This window comes from Sus scrofa, chromosome X, assembly GCF_054392235.1.
Source record: "Sus scrofa isolate SSC_HxYL_T2T_F1_AM1 chromosome X, Sscrofa_HxYL_maternal_Yorkshire_Landrace_v2.0, whole genome shotgun sequence".
NCBI classification, from domain to species: Eukaryota; Metazoa; Chordata; class Mammalia; order Artiodactyla; family Suidae; genus Sus; species Sus scrofa.
Genome location: NC_139401.1, coordinates 3,052,217 through 3,076,377, shown reverse-complemented (window position 1 = coordinate 3,076,377; position 24,161 = coordinate 3,052,217). Strand labels below are relative to the sequence as shown.

General features: G+C 48.3%; 1 protein-coding gene across 50 annotated transcripts in view; it reads left to right on the top strand.

Annotated features, from left to right (window-relative positions):
* LOC110255319 (polyprenol dehydrogenase) overlaps window positions 1-24,161 on the top strand; it is a 339,610-nt gene that overhangs the window by 174,408 nt on the left and 141,041 nt on the right. For 46 of the 50 annotated variants that reach the window (XR_014834908.1, XR_014834927.1, XR_014834922.1 and 43 more), the window contains exons 7-8: window positions 3,246-3,489; window positions 7,923-10,074. Coding sequence is in view for 3 of the 50 variants with exons in the window: in XM_085007062.1 (XP_084863188.1) it covers window positions 3,246-3,449 (204 nt within the window). In the remaining 47 variants the exon portion in view is untranslated. Of the gene's footprint in view, window positions 1-3,245; window positions 6,962-7,922; window positions 14,778-24,161 lie in introns of those variants that run through there. The other 4 variants (XM_085007062.1, XM_085007061.1, XR_014834890.1 and 1 more) reach the window with 3 other exon arrangements.

The following is a 24,161-nucleotide window of genomic DNA, read 5'->3' as shown; positions in this document are numbered from 1 at the left end:
TTGTGACTTGTGCTGCAATGAACAGAGGGGTGCAATGAGCTTTTTGAATTATAGTTTTGTCCAGTTCGATGCCCAGGAGTGGGATTTCTGGATCATACAGCAACTCAATTTGTAGTTTTTTAAGGACCTTCCACAGTGTTCTCCATAGTGGCTGCACCCATTTATATTCCCACCAACAAACGGTATGGGTCTGGCACAGAAATAGAGATTTAGATCAGTGGAACAGGATAGAAAGCCTGGAAGTAAATCCACACACCTGTCATTCCATTAATCTACAACAAAGGAAGCAAGAACATTCAGTGCAGAAAAGACAGTCTGTTCAATAACCGGTGCTGGGAAAACTGGATGGCTGCTTGTGGAGGAATGAAACCAGCACCGTCTCTAACAGCAAACACAAAAATAAGCTCAACGTGGATTAAAGACCTAAATGCAAGACTGGTTACTATAAAACTCCTAGAGGAAAACATATGCTCCCCTACAGTGATATCTTTCTGCATACATCTCCCGGAACATCAGAGTTTGGAGCAGAGGCAGGTGGATTACAGAGGCAGGCAAGGAGACAGGTGCCTCATGCCCCCCACATCTCCTGAACTCCCGGACCACAATTGCAAAGCTTTGTTAAAGGCAGGTCAGGGAGGGAAATGGTTGGTCGTTGCAAACTTCTCGTGCAGAAATCCTATGTTAGTGCATCTGCCCACAGAGGACAGGTCACGCTGTTCCCGTCAAGCTCCAACAAGATACATGTTACACTTCAGAGAGGAGCGAAAGCCCAGCATGTGGAGGAAGGGCTGCCCCGGGAAGACACCGCAGGGTCCTGCTCAGTTGCATACACAATGAAATTAACTTTGTTCCCGAGGAGGCACAGAATTTGCTGAGTGACCTCCTGCCCGCTCCTAACCTCACTGCATGCCCACCCCTTCTCACCCAACTCAGACACGCGGGCACGTGTCCAGTGATGTGTATCCCCTTTTGTGTAGACTTCTGCAAATGGTCCTCCGCCTTCTGGGAGGTTCCAGATGCTCAGACTCTGCACGGCGATCCCTGCCTTGACTTCAAGCCCCAGCATCCCGCTGCCTTGACGACGAGACCCAGTCGCCTCGGAGGATGGGTCCCCCTGGCTGCCCTCAGCCGTTTCCCATCACGGTCCTGTTCAGTGGTTTCTGAAGTTTGGCTCAGAGCTTGGGTGGGAAGCCAGCCAGACGACGCCTTCAATCGCAGCATCTCTACCTGTGGGGGGTGGAGGATGGGGAGGTGCCATGCATTAAAGGGAGCTTTGAGAGTTCCCGTTGTGGCTCAGTGGTTGATGAACCTGATGACTCACTCTATCCTGGGAACCTCCATATGCCACAGGTGCAGCCCTAAAAAGACAAAAAAAAAAAAAAAAAAAAAGAGGAAGCTTTGCCCTCACTTCTCAAAAGGTGTGTGTGGGGGGAGAGGCATTTGTCATCACGATGCCTGAGATGCCCCTCTTGAGTCCCTCCAGGAAACGGGACCCTGGGGCTGCCTCCTGGCCTCGGTGTGTGCCTGATGGTCCGACAAGCATCACGTCTTAGGGGCACGTGTGAGAAGGGCCAGGCTTGAAAGTGCTGCCAGATTTCCAGAAGTTGATGTCACGTAATAACCTCCCGAAACGTCCTTATCATGACCTTCAGATAGGGAATTCCACTGCTTTCTGGATACTGACTCAAAGCCCCAAAGACCCTCACTTGCCACGGTATCTAATTCCTTGAACTTCTCCTCCTGTTTCTTCTAATCTGCTAGTTCTTTTATTTTTTCACAGTATTTTTCTTCTGAAGTGTGGTTGATTTACAATGTTGTATTTGTTTTAGATGGACAGCAAAGTGATTCTGGTGTGTGTGTATGTGTGTGTATTCTTTTCCAGATTGCTTTTCATTCTAGGTTATGACAAGATACTAGTAGAATTTCCTGTGCTGTACAGTAGGACCTGGTTGTCAGATCTACTTTAGATAGAGTGGTGTGTATCTGTTCTTTCTAAGTTCCTGGTGTATCCTTCCTCCATCCTGCTTTCCCCTTTGGTCACCACAAGTTGTCCCGTGTCCCCCCCACCCCCCTCTGCCCCGTCTCTGAGACTCTGTTTCTGATTTGTAAATATGTTCATTTGTATCATTTCTCTAGAGTCCACATGGAAATGAGCTTACATGGTATTTGTCTTTCTCTTTCTAACTGACTTCACTTGGTATGAGACTCTCTAGGTCCATCCATGTGGCTGCAAATGGCATGATGTTGTCCTTTTTATGGCTGAGTAATATTCCTTTGCATATATGCACCACATCTATAATCCATCCATCACGCCCAGGGGTCAGCTCCCAACCCCAGAACACAGGGTGTGTTGCATTCACACAGGCTGCCCTCCGCCACAGCCAGAGCTCCTCTTTCCTCCATCTTCTTCTTCACCTTTGAAGCTTCTCTTTGAACTTTAAGATTTTCCAACTGTAGCTCTCCTGGCTGCATGGAAACCAGGAACCTTTCTGCTGTCTTGAGGTTTCCTCTAAAATTGCTAAAAATTGTGGGTTAAACACAGAGGCTGAACACACATCTGCTTCCAGCCAGTGAATAAGCATTTCCGTTCATCAAGAGTTGGGGACCTGGGGAGTTCCCTGGTGGCGCAGCAGGTTAAGGACCTGGTGTTGTCACTACTGTGTCTCTGGTCACTGCTATAGTGTGGGTTCCATCTCCCACCTGGGCACTTCCACATGCCCTGTGGGTGTGGCCTCTTCAAAAGGAGGAGTTCCTGTTGTGGCTCAGAGGTAACAAATCCAACTAGTATCCATGAGGATAGGGGTTTGATCCCTGGCCTCGATCCGTGGGTTAAGGATCCGGCGTTGCCATGAGCTATGGTGTAGGTTGCAGATGTGGCTCGGATCCCGCGTTGCTGAGGCTGTGGTGGAGGCTGGCAGCTGCAGCTCGGATTCGACCCCTCACCTGGGAACCTCCATAGGCTGCAGGTGCAGCCCTAAAAAGACTCCTCCCCCCCCAAAAAAAAGAGTTGAGGACTGACTAGCTACCTTGAGGATTGCCATATGCCTCTGTGGAAATGGATGAAACCAGCGTGGAGATTCAGTTCGCGTGGGCGCAGGCTCCCCAGCTTGGCCGCCCAACTTTCTGCACGCGGCGATCAGCCAGGTGATGAGACGCTGTGTGGTACCCAAGCATCTCTGTGCACGGAGACACCCACGTCTCTGCTTCGAGCGTTGACGCCCTGCCCTTCTTTCTTTCTCGCGCAGACCCCGGATGAAGGAGCCTGGACGTCCGTCTATGCTGCCGTCTCCCCGGCGCTGGAAGGCGTGGGCGGCCGCTATCTTTACAACGAGAAGGAGACCAAGTCATTGGCGATCACGTACGACCCGAAGCTTCAGCGACAGCTGTGGGCCCGGAGTTGCCAGATGACCGGCATCGCCGACATGACCCAGGACACCTTGTGGGGATAGCGGCCAGGCCGGGAGGACCGCGTCGGCCCAGCGCTCGCAGGTGCGTCTGCTCTGGACCGCGCCTCTGCGTCCTTCCCGCCGCGCCCTCCAGACTGTGTCGGTCCGCATCTCCCGCCGCCTGCCGTGCGCTTTGCAGGAAGTGAAGAAGCAGAGGCGGCTGTGAGTGTGGCCCTGAGCCTCTGGTCCTCAGCCCCGAATTGCCTGATTCCCCAAAGGATCGACGGTGCCGGGTGCCCTGCGTCATTAAATCCTGCCAGCCCCGTGTGCGGTGTTTCTTGTTTAGCACAGAAATGCCAAGGACATGGGGGTGGAAAGATTCTAGGGGAGATGAGGAACCCTTTCACGGGAGCCTGGCATGGTCGGGTGTGGGTGGCTTTGAGGGTGTCCTCTGTCCTTTGTTGCCTCCCTCACACAGTATGCCGGAGATGCGGTTGGATTGGTGGGTCTGGAAAGGGAGGGGAAGCTTGATCTTGAGCCTGAATCCAGGTTCAGGGGACCCACTAACCTGCTCCAGCATCTTCAGAACGGACCGTCTCCTAGGAGTGCCCAGCGCCCTCAGAGCACCCATCAGGGGATACACCCCAGGACTCACGGAGAGACACTCCCGAGAGTCTGGGGAATTCTGTAGGTCACGGGCTAAGAAAGGAGGCCTGGGCACCCCTCCTCATGGGGTTCTGTACCGTAGAATCTAGAAGGATCCTGACCTAAGCCAATCAGGCAGGGTTTGGGGGTCTGGACACCCTCTACCAGTTTTTAGGGCTTTGTCTTAGAATGGCAGCGCTGCTGCCGCCTTACTTTCATGTCCCATGTAGCCCCCGTCCTAGTCTCTGCTCTTCTTTTCATCATCTCCGCGTGTGCACGTGACTCTCCTGAAGACGTCTGCGGGGCTGGGATCGTAGTTCAAGCCACGACACCAGTTGAGTAGGAGTTATCATGTCGAATGCCCCGATTGCGGGTGACTGTCGCTGTCCACCATGCCCTTTCTGAAATGGTAGTTTCATCATGGGCCCTCTGCAGACTGGTTCACACACCTCACCCTCCTGCAGCGTCAAAGTCACCTCTGTGCCCTGGAGACAGGACAGGGGTGAGACGGTCCTGGCTTCATCCAGTTCCCTCTCATGGGTTGAGTGGTGTCTCCCCAGAAGAGGTGTCTGCCGGAGGCCAGCTCCGGCGGCCAGGGAGCAGACGCTTTTCCCCGACTGGAGAGGGACGTGGCGTCGGCGAATGTACAATTACGGAGACAGCCTCTTTGTCCTTCTTTCAGGGCGCTGGACTGCTCCAACTTTATGGGCAACAGTGGTTGATTCTATAGACAGTTTTTCACTACAGATTACATTACAGTGCTACAAGTACATTGGTTAACTAGTACATGGTACAGCAGCCATACATCCTGTTTTAAGATCTCTATCTTAACTAAGCTGAGTGAGTACTTTGAAGAGGCCATAAAACACAAGAATTTAGCATTTACAAACTTTGTAGACTGGTGCTTATCTTCAAAGTGTTATGGTGGGGAGACCATGTAAGTAAATATAAACCGACTTAATTAAACTAGCTCTCACTAAAAAGCTTTTAAAATCACAGACAAAACTCACAGCTAGGTTTTTTGGATAAGATATGGCTAACTTCTATGGACCTCATTAAAATCCTAACTCTAAAGTTACTATGTAACTAGTTAATAGATAAACACTATGGTTTAACTAAGTTGGATTTAAACAGGGGAAAATCCTTCAGGGTGAAATTTTTATTACACTATTGTGGCAATTTTGTTAAGTCACAAATCACCACAGGACAGTAAGAAGGGACATAAGAATAATCAGTAAATAATCAGGAAAGACTGAGGAAAACGGAATAACAAATAAAACAGCAGGAAAGACTAGGTCACCCGAGAAACAGTCCATGTTCTCCAGCGTAAACATGGAAGTTGCTTTCCCAGGAAAGCCCCAGTTCTTCCCCATCAACATCAACGTGAGAGCTGTGTACCGAGGCCTGCCCTCGGCTTGTACCGTGCAGGCAGGCTTTCCTCCTGACCAGAGGCTCACCTTTGGCATGCACCATTCAAGTGAGCTTTTTTCCTGACCAGAAGCACCCACCTTCGGCTAGTACCGTTCAGGTGAGCTCCCTTTCTTGGTTAAGAACCTGCCTTCAGGCTTTTCTGCCATCAGGCAAGGTCCTTGTTTGGAGTCCCTGCATTTTCTTGGCTCCCCGCAGGTGTCCACCTCCAGACTCTTGGGAGTGTGTTCCTCTTTGGGACAGGGCTCAGTGCAGGTGTAATGAAGGTCTTAAGATGAGGACGTCTTCCTGGCTTCTTCAGGTTGGTGCAGTATAATCACGAGGTAGCTTACCAGGGACGGCTTGGGGGAGGGGTGATGGCAGAAGACGCCCGGGTCAGGGAACCACGGAGGCAAAGACTGGGAGGATGTGGCCGCCAGCCTGGGGACACCTGGAGCCCCCAGAAGTTGGAAAAAAAAAAAGGCTGGAAGGACCCTCCCCTGGAGCTTTTGGAGGGAGCATGGACCTGCATCTTCAGAACTGAGAGAGGACGGATTTCACTGAAGACCCCAGCACCTTGGTAGTAATTTGTTACAAGAAACTCACACAGTTTCCGATACTTCTGAACGTCTCCAGCAGCAGAATGGACTCTGGCCTGGGCATCAGGGCCCAGCTGGCTTCACCCAGCTGTCAGGCAAGGCAGGCTTGATCCTCTCTCTGAGAATGACTCCTGGGTTCTCACCTTCCAGCATGGAGAGATCAGACGTGTGGAATGGTACAGAAAGGACTCTGCGTGTTTCCTGCTGGGCTACATCCCGAATTCCAAGACCAGTGACCCCGGTTGGCTCACTGTCCATTCCCTCGGTTGACAAAATCCCACAGAGGTCCCAAAACTTGTATCGTATCTCCATGCACTGTGATCACAGCCAGCCGCTCTGCCAGGGCAGGGTTCACAATGCATGTGGGTATACATCGTTTATAAATTGCTTCTTGGTTCCAAGATGGATGCAGTGGCACCATCAATCAGTTATTGATCAGCTGTGCATCTGGAACGGAGTGTGTCTTTAATGGCCACCTAATAAGACATGAAGGAGCATCACGGCTCAAGCTTGGGATGCTCCAGGACACCGGGAACGGATTCTCTTTCAGTCTCCTGCCTTGGAGGCATGGTTTTCCTCGGCTCAGCTGCCCAACTCTAAACAACTCTACCTCTAAACAACGATGCTGGAGCTGTTTCTTGGCCTTTCATATCTGCTTCTTCTGTGTGGATGTGACTGCACGGACGCTGCCCGATCTTTACTTCTGGAGATGAGTCTTCAGGGCACGTGGGAGTTGGTGTGGTGGAAACGCCACTCACCTGGAGACACTGGGAGAGACGGAAGTTTCCCATAAGTGTCCCAGGTACAGCGTGGAATCAAAGGTCACTGCTGTCCAGTCACTGTCCCCAGACACTCGGAGCTGCGCCATCAGACACGCGGCTCGTGGTACAGCAGCACTTCTGTGACCCTTGCTTGTCTCGTGAGGTGTGCATTTCATTACTGTGTCTGCTTGTCACCATCTTCCCATTCACCGTCTTGGCCCTCCAGTCACCTGGAATGGCGAGAGGGTTGTGTGCCAAGCTGTAGAGTCTTTCACAAACATTGTTTACTCATTCACTCATTCATTCATCTCTTTGTTCCAGAAGAGTATTGAAAACCTCTATGTTCTTGTTTAGGTGGATAGGTGGGTAAGTAGGTAAATACATAGAATGATGAAATGATAGGTAGATAGATAGATAGATAGATAGATAGATAGATAGATAGATAGATAGATAGATAATGATGATAGGTAGATACATACATGATAGATAAGTGGTTAAATAGGTGGGTGATGGGCAGATAGATAGATAGATAAATCATAGATAGATACCTTTATCCATAGCTGAAAGCCAGCTAAGTGATAGATAAGTGGAGAGATAGGTAGATAGATAAGGTACTAGATAGAGGAAATTTAGATAAATACATAGAGTGACATGATAGACAGACAGACGGATGATAGCATAGGTAGGTAGATCAATTGCTAGATAGATGGTGAATATTCATGACTGATAATAGGCAGGTAGACAGGTAGATATGATTCTTGGTCAACAAACTTTTTATGTAAAGGGCCAGTTACCACATATCTTCGTATTTTAGGGCTATACCATCTGCGACAACTGCTCAACTCTTCCACCTGATGCAAAAGCAGCCACAATATGCTACAATGTGTGGCTGTATCATAATAAAACTGTATTTAAAAGGAGGGAGGTCACATCGGGTCCAAGGCCCAGAATTTGTGGACCTGGGTTGGCCCCCTGTGCGCTGGGGGGAGAATTGTCACTCCTGTCGCATGGGTGGGAATTTATCCTCAGAAAGGTTCGCCGTCTCCTTGCGTGTCAAGTTTCTGGTGGCGCTTAGGCGGGACACCCAGGTGTGTCTAATCCCAGAGACCATGTTTTTGTTACAGATGAACAGGATGCTGTGAACTCCTTGTCGTGGATCCAGGAGATGTTGGCATCAAAGGACAGAAGACCCAGGGTGGTTTCCCTGAGGCGTTTGTTAGAGGTGCTCACCCCCTCCCTCGCATCCTGATGTGGCTGGAAGAGCTGAGACCCCCGTCCATGGGACTGGTAGCCAAGCAGCCCGAGAGGAACAAGCTGGGGCCCTTCTGAAGACGTCCGCTTGGATAAGAAGCACCGTGACACCTTTCCTGGAAGAGCCATGCAGGCACAAGAAGGGTCTTGGGTCCACAGCCAGCACAAGGGAGAAGAGCAGCCAGAGGTTATGGAGAAATGACAGTGGGAAGTTCAGAGATTCCTCTATCCCAGCTGTGGGAGCGGTGACAATCCCAGTGTGATCCCACAAGATGATGTATGGGTCCTGGCAGCCACGGGCTCAGATCTCTGTGTGAAGACAAAGCACAAGGTCCCGGTGGAAGACCCCATGTATTTGGAGTGTCCTGGGGTGGCTGTTAACAAATGACCACAAACTGGGGGCTTAAATCAAAGCCATCCATCCTCCCCCATCCTGGAGACCAGACGTTGGAGGTCAAGGGGTCCCAGGGCCATGTTCCCTCCAGAGGTTCCAGAGGAAGGTCCTTCCTGCCTCTTCCAGCTTCTGGGGGCTCCAGGGGGCCCTGGGATGGTGGCCGCCTCCCTCCCATCTCTGCCTCCATCTTCATGTGCATGGCTTCTCCTCTGTGTCTGTGTCTCCTCTTCTGTCTCTTAGGGGGACACTGTCTTTGGATGAAGGGCCACCCTCATCCAGGAGGACCTCCTCCTAGACCCCCCACTTCCGTCTGGATAATCAAGAATGATCTCTTCATCTCAAGGTCATCCAGTAAATATATCTGCCAAGACCCTCTTTGCCAGTAAAGCCATATCCACAGGAAACAGGAACTAGGAGGTGGTCATACCTTCTTGCTGTTTTCAGTCTATCTACATGCTCCATGAACTAGATGCCTTGGAAACTCAGGAGATGTCCGTTTCTTCTCTGGTGACCATGGAGGTCACAGCTTTTCTATACGCACCCAAGGCCAGCCTCCTGGGTGAGTGACCTGTGCAGCTACCCAGGACCCTGCACTCACTGGGATGCCTAGTGGCTTAATGGTCCATGGCTGCCATCTTGGAATTCTTAAATGAAGTGTTAACCAGGACCCATGTTTTCATTCTGTGCTGGAGCTGCCGGTGCCGTAACCTCCGCTCACATCCCTTCCAACCTCAAGAAAGAGGAGCCCATCTGCAGCCAATAAGGAGCCCCCCCAAAACTCACCATGCACCCCCACTGAGCCATCAATGTGCCCAAGCCTGTCATGGATGGTGGACCCTTGGTCCCGTTAGCCTAGTGGGCTTTGGCAACACACTGGAGGATCCCTAAAAACAAGTGACGGTCAGCCCCGCTGTCAACAGAATTCCCAAGTGCCTTCTTCTGGGCATTAGCATTTCATAGACCTCTTCAAGCCACCCTCTTGTTCAGGCATGCTTGAGAAGCCCCGAGCCAGGCACATGCAGATTGCAGCTTCCAGCTCTGGCTCCTCGTCCTCGCAGCACTTCTCAGATGTTCTGCTGAGCCTACAGCTCTGACTGATGTGTTTTGGAAGAGGAGTTCCTTCCAACGTTAAAATCAAGATGGACATGTGCCTTATCTACTATTTCTGAAGAGCCAGGACTCTGTACAAAGAAGCAGAGCCTTAACTTCTAGGAAGACCCCACCTTTGAGCGTTCACACGTCATCCGAGACCTGTATGGCTTGAGGACATTATCCACAAGTGTCAGCTACTGTTATCATCATCAGAAAGGCACTTCCTAAGTAGGGACTCGGGATGGGGTGGCAGGGTGACTTCTGACATCCTCCATCATAGAAAGAACAAGGTTGCCAGCTCCTGAGAGATGTCACAATCCCCAGGTGAAGATGGGCTCTCAGGGCAATTTGGAGCTTGTAGGACCAGACTCAGGTTGCCCTTCCTAATTGTATGATGCCCTTATGTCATTTGTCCACCATGGGAGAGAGAGAACATGGTTCTGGAGAAGTTATCATGTTCCCTTTGACACCTGACCAGAGGATTCCTGAGACCTTGGAGACACTTTTCCAGCAGCTGGCGAGATCCCGTGGACCACTAGGTAAGACTGAATCTGTGGCGTGGTGGGCACTGGGGAGCCTGGGCTTGAACCTGTCGCTGCCATTAGGGGAGCCCGTGAGGGGGCTGTGTGCACACACATTGGGTTGGATGACCTTCCATCCCTGGGCAAGGTTTGATTCAGTATTTGGACCCATGATGCCTCTGTTTCTCAGGAAAGCTGCTCATTTGTCCCCTCCATGTAGCATCAGTGAGTTTTGTTCAACAATGGGTGGGACCACCTCCTTCATCTATCCCTCCATCCCTGCATCCATCCCTCCCTCCATCCATTCATTCCTCCATCCATCCATCCATCCATCCATCCATCCATCCCTTCATCCCTTCATCCATCCATCCCTCCCTCCATCCATTCATTCCTCCATCCATCCATCCATCCATCCATCCATCCATCCATCCCTTCATCCCTTCATCCATCCCTCCCTCCGTCCCTGCATCCATCCATCCCTCCATCCATCCCTCCATCCCTGTATCTATCCAACCATCCATCCATCCATCATCATCCATCCATCCATCCATCCATCCAACCATGCATTCATTCGGCAGTGATGTGTTGAGTATTACTACCCAGCCAGGCTCTGAGCAAACCCTGGATTTAACTCAAAGTGGAGGAACACAGAGATTTTATTCTAGATTATCTTGCTGCCTAAGGTGGGGTGATTAATGAGTACCCCAAAGATATCAAGTCTTAATACCTAGAGGCAGGAGATATACCGTGTGTGATAGAGGCACTTTTAATGGGAAAGAGTGAGCCCTTCAAAAGTTCGTCTGTGTTGGAGACCACCCAGTTTATGCTTCCTCTGTCTCTACGCCATCTGGATTTGGAGAGTGTCTGTATCATAAACCCCTCTATCTTGGCTATTAGGAAATACAACCAGATAAGTGCACGGGGTTCCTGCCAAGGCAGGACAGGTTGGGAGGTTGACTGAGGAAGCTTCTCAGGGGACCCAGGGGTCAGGGAGGTGGCGCCATGCCCATGTCCCTCATGGGCTGGTCCTGGGGAGGTGTCAGATCTCCGTGGGTGCTGTGGTGAAGCTTTTCAAGCTCTGTCTTTCGATTCCTCTTCCGTCAAATGGTGATCCTCAAACGTGTCCTCTGTGCACCAGGGTTTGCTGTGCTCTCTGTGTGAGGGATGCTCAGGGGTAAATCCATGCCAGACACCGTTTTCCGTCCAAGCTCTGGAGTCATTGACTGTGTCGCTTAAGCAGAGAAATGAGGTGGACTTGGATTTTCTGTTGTCTGGGTACCAGGATCCTAGGGGTTGAGTCTAAATCTGAACCTTGTGTACTGATGGCCATAAAAGCACAAGCACAGTCCCAAACATAAGGACGTCCTGGGTTTCCACCTATGCAGAGGGGGACAGCTGTACATGGTAAAGTTTGGGAAGGCTCTGATCTTTGGGTCCCTTGGCGGTGAAGTATCTTCTGAGGTTCACAAATCAGCTTTTACCCGTCTTTGCGTTTATTGCTAACTTACAACTTCTGGCGAGATTGATTGCATCTCTTTCTTCCCTTTTTGCCTTCATTCTGGCATGTCGTGTCTAACTTCCTGATTTAATACATGCCCTTTATTTTTTTATGTTTCATACTTCTGGTCTGAGAATCCCCATTTCTCTCCATCACTTGGGCTGCATTTCAAAGAGCCTGTGGTTCAGTCCTAACTTTCATGGTTCATCTTCACTCCACGGGCTACTGAATGCATATTTTGAAATTACCAAGTATATACCATTAAAAAGAATTATCTCGGGAGTTCCTTTTGGGGCTCTGCCATAACAAACCTGACTTGTGTCCATGAGGATGCGGGTTTGATCCCTGGCCTCGCTCAGTGGGTTAAGGATCCGGCGTTGCCGTGAGCTGTGGTGTAGGTCAAAGACATGGCTCATATCCCACGTTTCTGTGGCTGTGGTGCAGGCTGGCAGCTGTAGCTCCGTTTCCGCCCCTCGCCTGGGAACTTCCATATGCTGCAGATGTGGCCCTAAATAGCAAAAAATAATAATAGTAATAATCACTTTATCATCATGGGTCCAGTGATGTGTTAAAAAGTCCATCTGTTCTAATTCATTGAGAACCTTGTCCTATCCTTCAGAGCCCCGATGGAACTTCTGGTCTACCTTGCTGCCAGATGTGCAGATATGGTGAAATGCTGTCATTCAAGACATCCTGGGTAAAAAAAAAAAAAAGATAGCACGGGAACTTAGAGAAACATACCTTTGGGGGAAGAATATTCACTTTATTTTTTTCTGGCTTTATGGAAGTCTCACTGACCGGTAGAAGTTGCATCTCTTTAAGGTGGATGATGTGATGGTTTGATTTGCAGATACAGTGTGAAATGTCTCTTGCCAACCGTGTCATTTGGGGCAAGTGGTTAACCCTCCAGGATCCCGAGTATCCTTTTCTGTTCAAGGGGTCTTTTTATGGTTATAAGACTTGGAGGAACGGATGCATCTAGAAGGGTTTTAAGGCTGCAGAAATCTTTGCTGTGCCTCATGTTACCATTGGGTATGGCCCGGCTCACGTGGACCTAGTGATCTGGCTTTTCTTTCCCGACACCCTCAAGTTTTGAAATGGTGGTGTTTCTCTACGGGGTTCAGGAAAAGGTGGAGTGAGGCACCCTGGGTGGACCTCACACTGGCGCTGGTGCACAGGTTAGATTTGTTATGAGGCACAGGACAAGGTGCCCAGGGCGAAGGTTTCCCCAAAGTCCTGCACATGTCTTTGCAATGTCTGGCCAGCTGTCCACATATGGGGAAATTCTGTTGATAAGTGACCCCAGCCTAGCACTCAACTTTATTTACACGTTGTTGCAAGAGGTTGCATTTCCAGGCAGGTGACCATGGCATTCGTAGACAATTATCCCAGGCTTGATTGCTTGCCACGTGCGGAAAGCATATGGCGGATGGCAGCTTGTGGCATTTGAGTTACCAGCTCACCAGGCCTGGGGCTGCCTCTGATTGCAGAAGGCCCCTTCTTGGATCCAGCATGTGGGGGGAGTGCTTTACTGCTTCACCCCCTTCAGGGGTGGATGGTGATCCCAGCATTGTCATATTCAAATGGGTGTGGCTTTTTGGTCGTTTGCATTATGGGGACATTACACGGCTCTTAGGACATTTGTCTGCAGGTGGTAGTATCTCTGACTTCCTTTTATTATAAATGTGTTGGGGAATTCCTGTCATGGTGCAGTGGAAATGAATCCGACTAGGAACCATGAGGTTGCGGGTTCCACCCCCAGCCTTGCTCAATGGGTTAATGATCTGGCATTGCTGTGGATGTGGTGTAGTCTGGCATCTGTAGCTCCAATTAGACCCCTAGGCTGGGAACCTCCAGATGCTGTGGGTGTGGCCCTTAAAAAAAATGTGTTGGGAGTTCCTGTTGTGGCTCAGTGGTAATGAACCCAACTAGTATCCATGAGGATGTAGGTTTGATCCCTGGCCTTGCTCAGTGGGTTGAAGATTCAGCATTGTTGTGAGCTGGGGTGTAGATCACAAATTCGGCTTGGATCCCACGTTGCTGTGGCTGTGGTGTAGACAGCAGCCACAGCTCCGATTCCACCTAGCCTTGGAACTTCCATATGCCACAGATGTGGCCCTAAAAAGACCAAAAAAAAAAAAAAGTATTAATCTGCATCCCTACAGTGGAATATTATTTGGGCATGAAAAAGGAATGGTGTCTTCATGTAGGTTACATTGTGGACCTACCTTGAAAAGCCCCTAAGTGAAAGGAGCCAGACACAAAAGGCTACACCTTACCTGATTCCATTTCTGCAAAATATCCAGAAGGGTTAAATCTAAAGAGACAGAAAGTGGATTCGTGTTTGCCAGGGGCTGGGAGGAGTGACTGCAGATGGGGACGGGGACTCCTTTTAGGGGGACAAGAGTGTTCTGGGACCAGATGGAGGTGGTGGTTGCACAGCCTGCTGAGTGTGCTCAGGGCCCCTGAAATGAAGGGTCCACTTGAAATGATTCGTCTCACATCCTGGGAGTCTTCCCTCCATAAAATAAACTGTTGGTTATAGAGCAGATGCAGAGTGGCTCCTAGCTGGGCTCTGCTTTCTTCTCTGCCCCTCCTCCCAGGCATTGACCTTCACGTTGCTTTGAAGGGGATCCAACTGACTAATGAAACAGCCCCAGTCTTGGCCAACCCTCCTTTGTGTCTTTCCATGACACCCAGCTCGCTTGTGGAAGGAACCCCTCCAGGGTGGGGGTGAGGGTTACTGAGCTGTGGTTTCCAGTGGGCAAGAGTGATTTTCCAGGGACGTTGATGGCAGTGATGCTAGCGTTGACATAGTGTGATGCTGTGGGTTCCGATGGACGTCAGACGTCACCCTCCATTTCCAGGAATGGGGGTGACCCCCTAGCTCCCGTCCACCTAAGCCCAGTGCTTGATGCGGGGGCAGAACACCCCCCCACACACACAGTGGGCTGTTGGGTATTACATCTTGTCTTAGAGATGGGCCAGCCCTCAGGTCCATTTGTGTCCTGGTTCAGCCCAATGAAAAGTAATTATTCTAAACAATATGAAGAATTGAAAGTGAGAGGATGGAAGAAAATATTCCATGCAAATGGGAATCAAAAGAAAGCTGGAGTCACAATACTCATATCAGACAAAATAGACTTTAAAATGAAGAATATTTTAAGGGACAAGGAAGGTTACTACATAATGATCAAAGGATCAATCCAAGAAGAAGATAAAACAATTTTAAATATCTACACACCCAACACAGGTTCACCACCATATATAAGGCAACTGCTAACAACCTTAAAAGGACAAATCGACAATACCACAATCATCGTGGGGGACTTTAACACCCCACTTACAGCAATGGACAGATCATCCAGACAGAAAATCCATAAGGAAACACAGGCCCTGAATGAAGCATTAGACCAGATGGACTAAATAGATATTTATAGGACACTCCATCCCAAAGCAGCAGAATACACATTCTGCCCAAGTGCACATGGAACATTCTCTAAGATGGATCATGTCCTGGGCTACAAATCCAACTTGGGTAATTTTAAGAAAATTGAAATCATATCAAGCATCTTTTCTGACCACAACGCTATACAACTGGGCATCAACAACAAGAATAAAACTGCAAAAGACACAAACACATGGAGACGAAACAACATGCTACTCAACAACCAATGGGTCACTGAAGAAATCAAAGAGGAAATTAAAAAAGACCTAGAAGTAAATGACCACAAAGATACAACACTCCAAAATCTATGGGATGCAGCAAAAGCCGTTCTAAGAGGAATGTTTATAGCAATACAAGCCCACCTCAGAAAACAAGAAAAAGCTAAAAGAAACAAGCTAACTTTACATCTAAAGCAGCTCGAGAGAGAAGAACAGACAAGACCTAAAAGTAGTAGAAGGAAAGAAATCGTAAAGATGAGAGCAGAAATCAATGAAATAGAAACAAAGAAAACCATAGAAAAGATGAAGTTCCTGTCATGGCTCAATGGTTAATGCATCTGACTAGGAACCAAGAGGTTGAGGGTTCAATCCCTGGCCTTGCTCAGAGGGTTAAGGATCCAGTGTTGCCATGAGCTGTGGTGTAGGTCTCAGACGGAGCTCGGATCCCACATTGCTGTGGCCCTGGCGTAGGCCAGTGGCTCCAGCTCTGATTTCAACTCCTAGCCTGGGAAACTCCATATGTCACAGAAAAGACAAAAACAAACAAACAAAAAACAACCAAAAAAAAAAAAAAAAAAAAGAAAAGATCAAAAAACCAAAAAGCTGGTTCTTTGAAATTTGATAAACCCTTAGCCAGACTTATCAAGAAAAAAAGAGAGAGGACTCAAGTCAATAAAATTAGAAATGAAAAAGAAGTAACAACGGACACCACAGAAATACAAAGGACCGTAAGAGACTACTATATGCAACCATATGCCAATAAAATGGAACACCTAGAAGATATGGGCAAATTCTTACAAAAGTACACTCTTCCAAGACTAAACCAAGATGAAATAGAAAAGATGAACAGACCCATCACAAGTACTGAAATTGAAACTGTGATTAAAAAACTTCCAACAAACAAAAGTCCAGGACCAGATGGCTTCACAGGCGAATTACATCAAACATTTAGAGAAGAGCTAACACCTCTCCTGAAACTATTTCAAAAAACTGCAGAGGAAGGGATACTCCCAAACTCACTCTATGAGGCCACCGTCACCCTGGTACCAAAACCAGACAAGGACACCACAACAAAAGAAAACTACAGGCCAATTTCACTGATGAACATTGATGCAAAAATCCTCAACAAAATACTACCAAACCGCATCCAACAATACATTAAAAGGATTGTACATCATGATCAAGTGGGATTTATCCCAGGGATGCAAGCATTCTTCAATATCCGCAAATCCGTCAGTGGGATACACCACATTAACAAACTGAAGAATAAAAATCATATGGTCCTCTTAATAGATGCAGAAAAAGCATTTGACAAAATCTAACACCCATTTCTGATAAAAACCCTTCAGAAAGTGGGCATAGAGGGAACCTACCTCAACATCATAAAGGCCATATATGACAAACCCCCAGCGAACATCATTCTCAATGGTGAAAAGCTGAAAGAATTCCTGCTGAGATCAGGAACAAGACAAGGATGTCCGCTCTCAGCACTACTCTTCAACATAGTTCTGGAAGTCCTAGCCATGGCAATCAGAGAAGTAAAAGAGATAAAAAGAATCCAAATTGGAAAAGAAGAAGTAAAACTATTGCTATTTGCAGATGACATGACACTATACTTAGAGAATCCTAAAGGCTCTACCAGAAAACTGTTAGAGCTCATCTACGAATTTGGTAAAGTCGCAGGATACAAAATTAATACACAGAAATCGAAGGCATTTCTATATACTAACAATGAAAGAGGAGAAAGAGAAATTAGGGAAGCAATCCTGTTTACCATCGCATCCAAAAAATAAAATTCCTAGGAGTAAACCTACCCAAAGAGACAAAAGACCTGTACTCTGAAAACTATAAGACTCTGATGAAAGAGATCAAAGATGACACAAATATGTGGAAAGATATACCATGCTTTTGTATTGGAAGAGTCCATATTATCCAAATGACTATACTACCTAAGGCAATGTACAGATCCAGTGCAATCCCTATCAAATTACCAAGGACATTTTCCACAGAACTTGGAACAAAATATTTTAAAGTTTGTTTGGAAGCGCAAAAGACCCAGAATAGCCAAAGATATCCTGAAGAAGAAAAATGAGCCTGGAGGAATCAGGCTCCTGGACTTCAGACTATACTACAAAGCAACAATCATCAAAACCATATGGTACTGGCACAAAGACAGAAATATAGATCAGTGGAACAGGATAGAAAGCCCAGAATTAAACCCACGCATCTACAGCCAACTAATCAATGACAAAGGAGGCAAGAATATACAATGGAAAAAAGACAGCCTGTTCAATAAGTGGTGCTGGGAAAACTGGACAGCCACATGCAAAAGAAAGAAATTAGAACACTCCCTAACCCCATACACAAAAATAAATTCCAAATGGATTAAAGACGTAGGTATAAGACCAGACACTATAAAACTCTTAGCGGAAAACATAGGCCAAACACCCTCCGACATAAACAACAGCAACATCTTCTCAGATCCATATCTTAGGGCAGTGACAGTGAAAAGAGAAATGAACAAATGGAACCTAATTAAACTTAAAAGTTTCTGCACAGCAAAGGGAACCCTAAACAACACAAAAAGACAACCCACAGAATGGGAGAAAATCTTTGCAAAGGAAATGACTGACAAGGGATTCATCTCCAAAATTTATAAACACCTTCTGCAGCTCAATACCAAAAAGACAAACAACCCCATCAAAAAATGGGCAGAAGATCTAAACAGACAGTTCTCCAAAGAAGACATGCAGATGGCCAAGAAACACATGAAAAGATGCTTAATGTCACTCATGATTAGAGAAATGCAAATCAAAACCACTATGAGGTACCACACACCAGCCAGAATGGCCATCATCCAAAAGTCTACAAACAATAAGTGCTGGAGATGGTGTGGAGAAAGGGAACCCTATTATGCTGTTGGTGGGAATGTAAATTGGTGCAACCACTGTGGAAAACAATATGGAGATTCCTCAGAAAACTAGAAATAGAATTACCATTTGATCCAGCAATCCCATGCCTGGCCATCTATCTAGAGAAAACCATGACTCGCAAAGACACATATACTCTGATGTTCATTGCAGCACTATATTCAATAGCCAAGACATGGAAACAACCTCAATGTCCATCGACAGAGGAGTGGATCCAGAAGATGTGGTCCATATACACAATGGAATATTACTCAGCCATCAAAAAGAACGAAATACCAGCATTTTTAGCAACATGGATGGACCTAGAAATTTCATGCTAAGTGAAGTCAGCCAGACAATGAGACACCAGCATCCAATGCTTTCACTGACATGCGGAATCTGAAAAAAGGACACAGTGAACGTCTTTGCAGAACAGATGCTGACTCACAGACATTGAAAAACTTATGGTTTCCAAAGGAGACAGGTTGGGGGTGGGGGGATGCACTGGGATTGTGGGATGGACATGCTGTAAAATTGGATTGTGATGATCATTGTACAACTATAAGTGTAATAAATTCATTGAGTAATAAAAGATAAAATAAACAACGTCAGGAAGTAAGACAGGGGATGTGGCTTCCACTCGCGCAGCTGTTACTTGGTGTCAAGACATTTCCAATATCATCTCATTTAACTGTCTCTGCAACTTGCAAATGAGGTCCCCACCCCCGCCTTGGGCTCTCAGGTCCCCGTCCGACAGCACGCACATGTCATATTTCTGCGTGTGACATTTGGACACCTGATGCTTTTGAGAAACGCTGTGTGGAGGCACGTCTTGGCCAGGAAGCCCTGAGCTACTGGGTCCAAGCCTTCACTTTCGAGTACCGTCAAGGCTCCAGGATGCAAAACACAGCCACCATCCATCTCCAAGGTCATCTGTCGCCTGCTTTGCAAGGATGCAGCAGTTCATGCTTTCATGTTGAGAACAGATAACCTCTGGAAGCAGGTCCTCCTTCCCCAAGCACTGGACCAGCCTCCCAGGCACTGGGGCCATAGATCCCCATGGCCCTGGCTGTCACTGAATGTCACTGGCTGTCGGCAGCCTCCCTTTTTATTTTATTGTTGTGACCTCAGGCATCATCAGCAAAGGCAAGCAGGCTGCAGTGCTCCCTTGTGGCAGAAGCCCTGCTTCCCTGGAAAACTGCCTTCCTGTCTCTAAAGGGCAGGAAGGAGGGAAAAAGAGGAAGAGTTCCAGCCACTTTCAGAACGGAAAGGAACGGACCCCTTTGGGTTCCGTCATAGTCTGCCCGTCTTTGAAATTCTTTCCTGGAAGGTTTGTGTGTGTGTGTGTGTGTTTGCGGGTGCCCCCTTGGCATATGGAGGTTCCCAGGCTAGGGTTCAAGTAGGAGCTGTAGCCACCGATCTGCACCACAGCCACAGCCACGCCAGATCTGAGCCGCATCTGTGACCTACACCGAAGCTCACGGCAGTGCCACATCCTTAACCCACTGAGCGAGGCCAGGGATCGAACCCGTGTCCTCATGGATGCTAGTTGGGATTGTTACCACTGAGCTACAGTCGGAGCTCCATGGAAGTTTCGATAACTCCCAAAGCAGAGTGAAATGTGACCATCAATTTCCTAGGACCGCAGGGACCTAGAGGCACGGCCTGAATGGTCCTGTACCTCTGCCGAGTCTGGACTGAATTAGAAACCAGTCCTTGAGATGCAGGGAGTTCAAGAAGCTGCCGCAAAGCACAGGATTTTCTTTCAGGACGTGCTTTGCATGTTAGGGACAGGGGCACCTGGTTGAACTATGGATGCAAAATTCTTACCTGAGGAAAAGGACCGAGAGCATCGCCTGGCAGGGCAGGTGGCACCTCTCTGCTTGGAAAAGAGGGATGGAGCCTCAGGATGTCAAACCAGAGAATGGACGTGTCTCTGCAGTTTGTAAATCGCCAGAGGGAAGTCAGGACACAGCCAGGAAGCAGGACCAAGTAGCCTGACGCCTAGCCCTTGGGTTTCTCACATTTCGATTCGTGAAAAAAACATTATATATAATATGCAGAAATTATATGGGATGGGATGGTCTTAGCGGCTTCCCCCGGTATTCTCCACCTGCACGGGATGGATACTGGGGGCTGGAGGACTCTGACGGGGGGAGTGTCCTGTGCTCTGTGGGGGGTTGAGCAGGGTCCCTGGTCTCCACCCCCCAGAGGTCAGGAGCCCCCAAATTGTGACAATAAAAATGTCCCTAGGCAACAGCAGGTGTTTCTAGGGAAGTAAAATGGTCTTTGGTTGCAAACCACGGCCATAGATAGAGGCAGATGCTGAGATGACAGATGACAGATAGACACACACACACACACACACAGAGTTATGTGGTTACATAGATTGATGGGTGGACAAATAGGTGATAGATACATAGATGCAGATACATAGATGGTAGATACATACATAGTTACATATTTACATAGATTGATGGATTGACACATAGGTGAAAGATAGATACATAGATACAGATACATAGATGAGAGACAGACAGACATAGAGATAGTTATTAGTTACATAGATCAATAGGTGGTGATATAATTACATGGACTGATGAGTCAGTAGACAATAGATGATAAATAGATGCTAAATACATACTCAGTAGATGATAGATAATAGAAAGAAGGGAGGGAGGAAGAAAAGAAGAAAGAAAAAGAAAAGAAGGAGAAAGAAAGAGAAAGAAAGAAGGGAAGGAAGGCAGGAGGAGGCATTGAGGGACTGATGGACAGTAGATAGATGCTGGCTGTATACACAGACACGGAGACAGACGGAGTGTCTCGGGTCAGGTCCGGGTTTCTCAGCCTCTCACTGCGGACACTGGGTCCGGAGAACTCCGCTGGGTGCCTCTTGTGCTCTGTGGGGGGTTGAGCTGGGTCCCCTGTCTCCATCCACCATGTGCCAGGGTGGTGACACCCCAGAATGTCCCCAGACATCACCAAATGTCCCCTGGGAGTCGAGCCTGCTCTCTTCAGGAACCCCTTGGGGCACAACAAAGACTGAAGCATCTCAAGCTGTACGCAACTCAATTTTACGGTTGCAGAGCTCGAATGCACATCAAAATCCCAAGTGAGTTTTCTGTCTGTTCCAGACCAAATTAACAAAACCAACCAAAACAAAAAAAGCCCCTGAGTTGCAGCCCCAGCCCGGGAGCACTGCTGTGTACTTTTCCGAGGGAAGGTGTCCTGGGATCACCCTCTCTGAGCGCTCGAGGGTCTGGGATGCTGGGAGAAGCTGGTGGGCACACACCCCACACCCCGCCCCCGCCACAGCCTGTATGTACGCCTGGACCAGGCGCCCCTCCTGGAGACACAGCCTCCACATCTGGACAGAACTGCTGCTGTGCCCAGCCTCTGGACGGCGGCGAGGGGTTTCACGGATCAAGGCAGGGATCCTGCTGCACCAAGTGAGGGACAGGGACATACTTGGCCTTTCTGCAATCGTGGTTTCTCAGTGCCACGTTCAGTTCAGCTCTGGACCCGTGGGGGTGGGAGAGAGACAGGGAGACAGACAGAGACATAGAGAGACAGAGAAAGAGAGACAGACAGAAAGATGGGTAGTGGGAGACAGACAGAGACAAAAAGAGAGAGACAGACAGAGAGATGGATAGAAAGAGAGACAGAGACACACAGAGAAAGAGAGACGGGTAGTGAGAGAGAGGCAGAGACAGACAGACAGAGAGACAGAGACAGAAAGAGACAGGGAGATAGAGACAGTCAGAGAGAGAAGGGTAGAAAGAGAGATGGATAGTGGGAGACAGAGACGGACAGACAGAGACAAAAAGAGGGAGACAGGTAGACAGATACAGAGAGATGGATAGAAAGAGAGACAGAGACAGACAGAAAGAGATAGGGAGACAGACAGACAGACACATACACAGAGAAAGAGAGACAGACAGACAGAGAGACAGAGACAGAAAGAGACAGGGAGACAGAGTCAGAGTCAGAGAGAGATGTATAGAAAGACAGAGAGATGGGTATAGAGAGAAACAGAGACAGACAGAGAGACAGACAGACAGAGACGGCCAGCCAGCCAGAGATGGTGAGTGTTTCCTGGGCCTGCAGCTTTCCGGGTTCACGGCACCCCGGCAGGCAGAGCCTTTGCTCCTGTTCCCTGATGCACCCCACACGGACTTAGCTTGCATTTCACTGAAAACGAGCATTTTCAAGAGCAGACAGAAAAGTCCGTGTAAACAGCACTCACAGTATCTTCTGCCTGAGCTCCTAGGTGATGTTGCATGCTCTCTTCGAATGCACAGTTTTCACCCAGAAATCTTTTAAATCGATTTAAAAATTTTTAATTGTGGTTAAAAAAAAAAAAAAGGAGTAGAGACTATCCCATCTTGACCATTTTAAAGGGCATCGTGCAGTGGTGTTTAATACCGTTACCTTGTTGTGCAGCCACCCCCACCATCACCTCCGGAGCCATTTCGTCTTCCCAACCGGAGACGCTGTCCCCATGAAACCCTGAGTCCCCAGCTCCCGCCCTGCCGTCTCCTTTCTGTCTGTGTGATTCTGACTCCTCTAGGCACCTCCTGAGAGTGGAACCCTGCAGCATGTATCTGTCTGTGACTTTCTTTCTCTGAGCGTCTTTATTTCTGTGTCCCCAAGGTCCATCTACGTTGTAGCCGTGTTCTTTTTCATGCTTGCATAGTATTCCATTCCGTGGATGGATCCCGTTCTGTTCATCCATCCATCCATCCATCGAAGGACATGTAAGGTTTGCTTCCACCTCTTGGCCACGGTGAACAGTGCTGCTGTGAACACAAGGGTGCAAATACCTGTTCACATCCCTGCTTTTACCTCTGGGGTAAAGACCCAGATGTGGAATGGTCAAATCATAGGGTAATTCCACTTTCAAGTTTTTGAACATATAGAGTTCTTTTACTTTCTTTTATTTAAAAAATGAAGGAAAAAAATTTTTGGCTGCAGTCATGAAGGGTCCGGACCAGGGATTGAACCTGGGCCGCAGCAGCCACCCGAGGTGCTGCCATGACAACACTGGACCCTTAACCCACTGAGCCACCAGGGAACTCCACATAGAGGTCTTTTCAACATTTTACATACAATCAAGCATTTTTGGAGTACAGTCATGTGAATTTTAACTCACATTCTTTTTTTTTTTTTTTCTTTTTGCAGCCGCACCTGCTGTGTATGAAGCTTCCCGGGCTAGGGGTCGAATCAGAGCTGCAACCGCCAGCCTACACCACAGCCACAGCACCGTGGATCTGAGCCACATCGGTGACCTACACCACAGCTCAAAGCAACGCCGGATCCCTAACCCACTGAGTGAGGCCAGGGATCCAATCCACATCCTCACAGAGACAACATCAGGTCCTTAACCCACTGACCCACCAAGGGAACTCCCGTGCATATGTTCTCGTCATTACCACCTCCTGATGGGACTTAGAACATTTCCATCACTGCAGACAATTCCCTCCTCCTGGACTTTTTTCCCAGTCAGACCCTCTCTCCAGCCCTCATCCCTGGCAGCCAGGGGTCTGTTTCTTTTCTGTACACCCTGCACTACACCCTGCAGTACTGAGCCGTTTGCAGGTAGCTGTCTTCCTGCACCCAGCAGGATGCACCTGAGACTCAGCCGAGTCATCGCGTGGAACAGTGATCCGTTCCTTTTCATCGCTGAGTAATATTCCATGGCATGTGTGCTCCCCGGTAGGTAATCCCTTCTCCACTGATGGAAAGCCAAGTGGTTTCCATTTTGGGGTGGTTTATGCAGAATGATGCTATTGACGGTCCCATACAGGTTTTTATGTGGACACACGCTTTTATTTCTCTTGGATAAACATCTAGGCGTGGGATTGCTGGGTCATTATGCTGAGAGTATGTTGAACCTTGTAAGAAATGGCCAAACGGTTTTTCCAGAGAGGTGGTGCCGTTTTGCCTCCCCGCCCGCCACACGTGGGAGTCCCGCTGCTCCAGTCCTCCCCAGCACTTGCTATTAGCCGTCTTGTCTTTTCTTTCCATCTTTT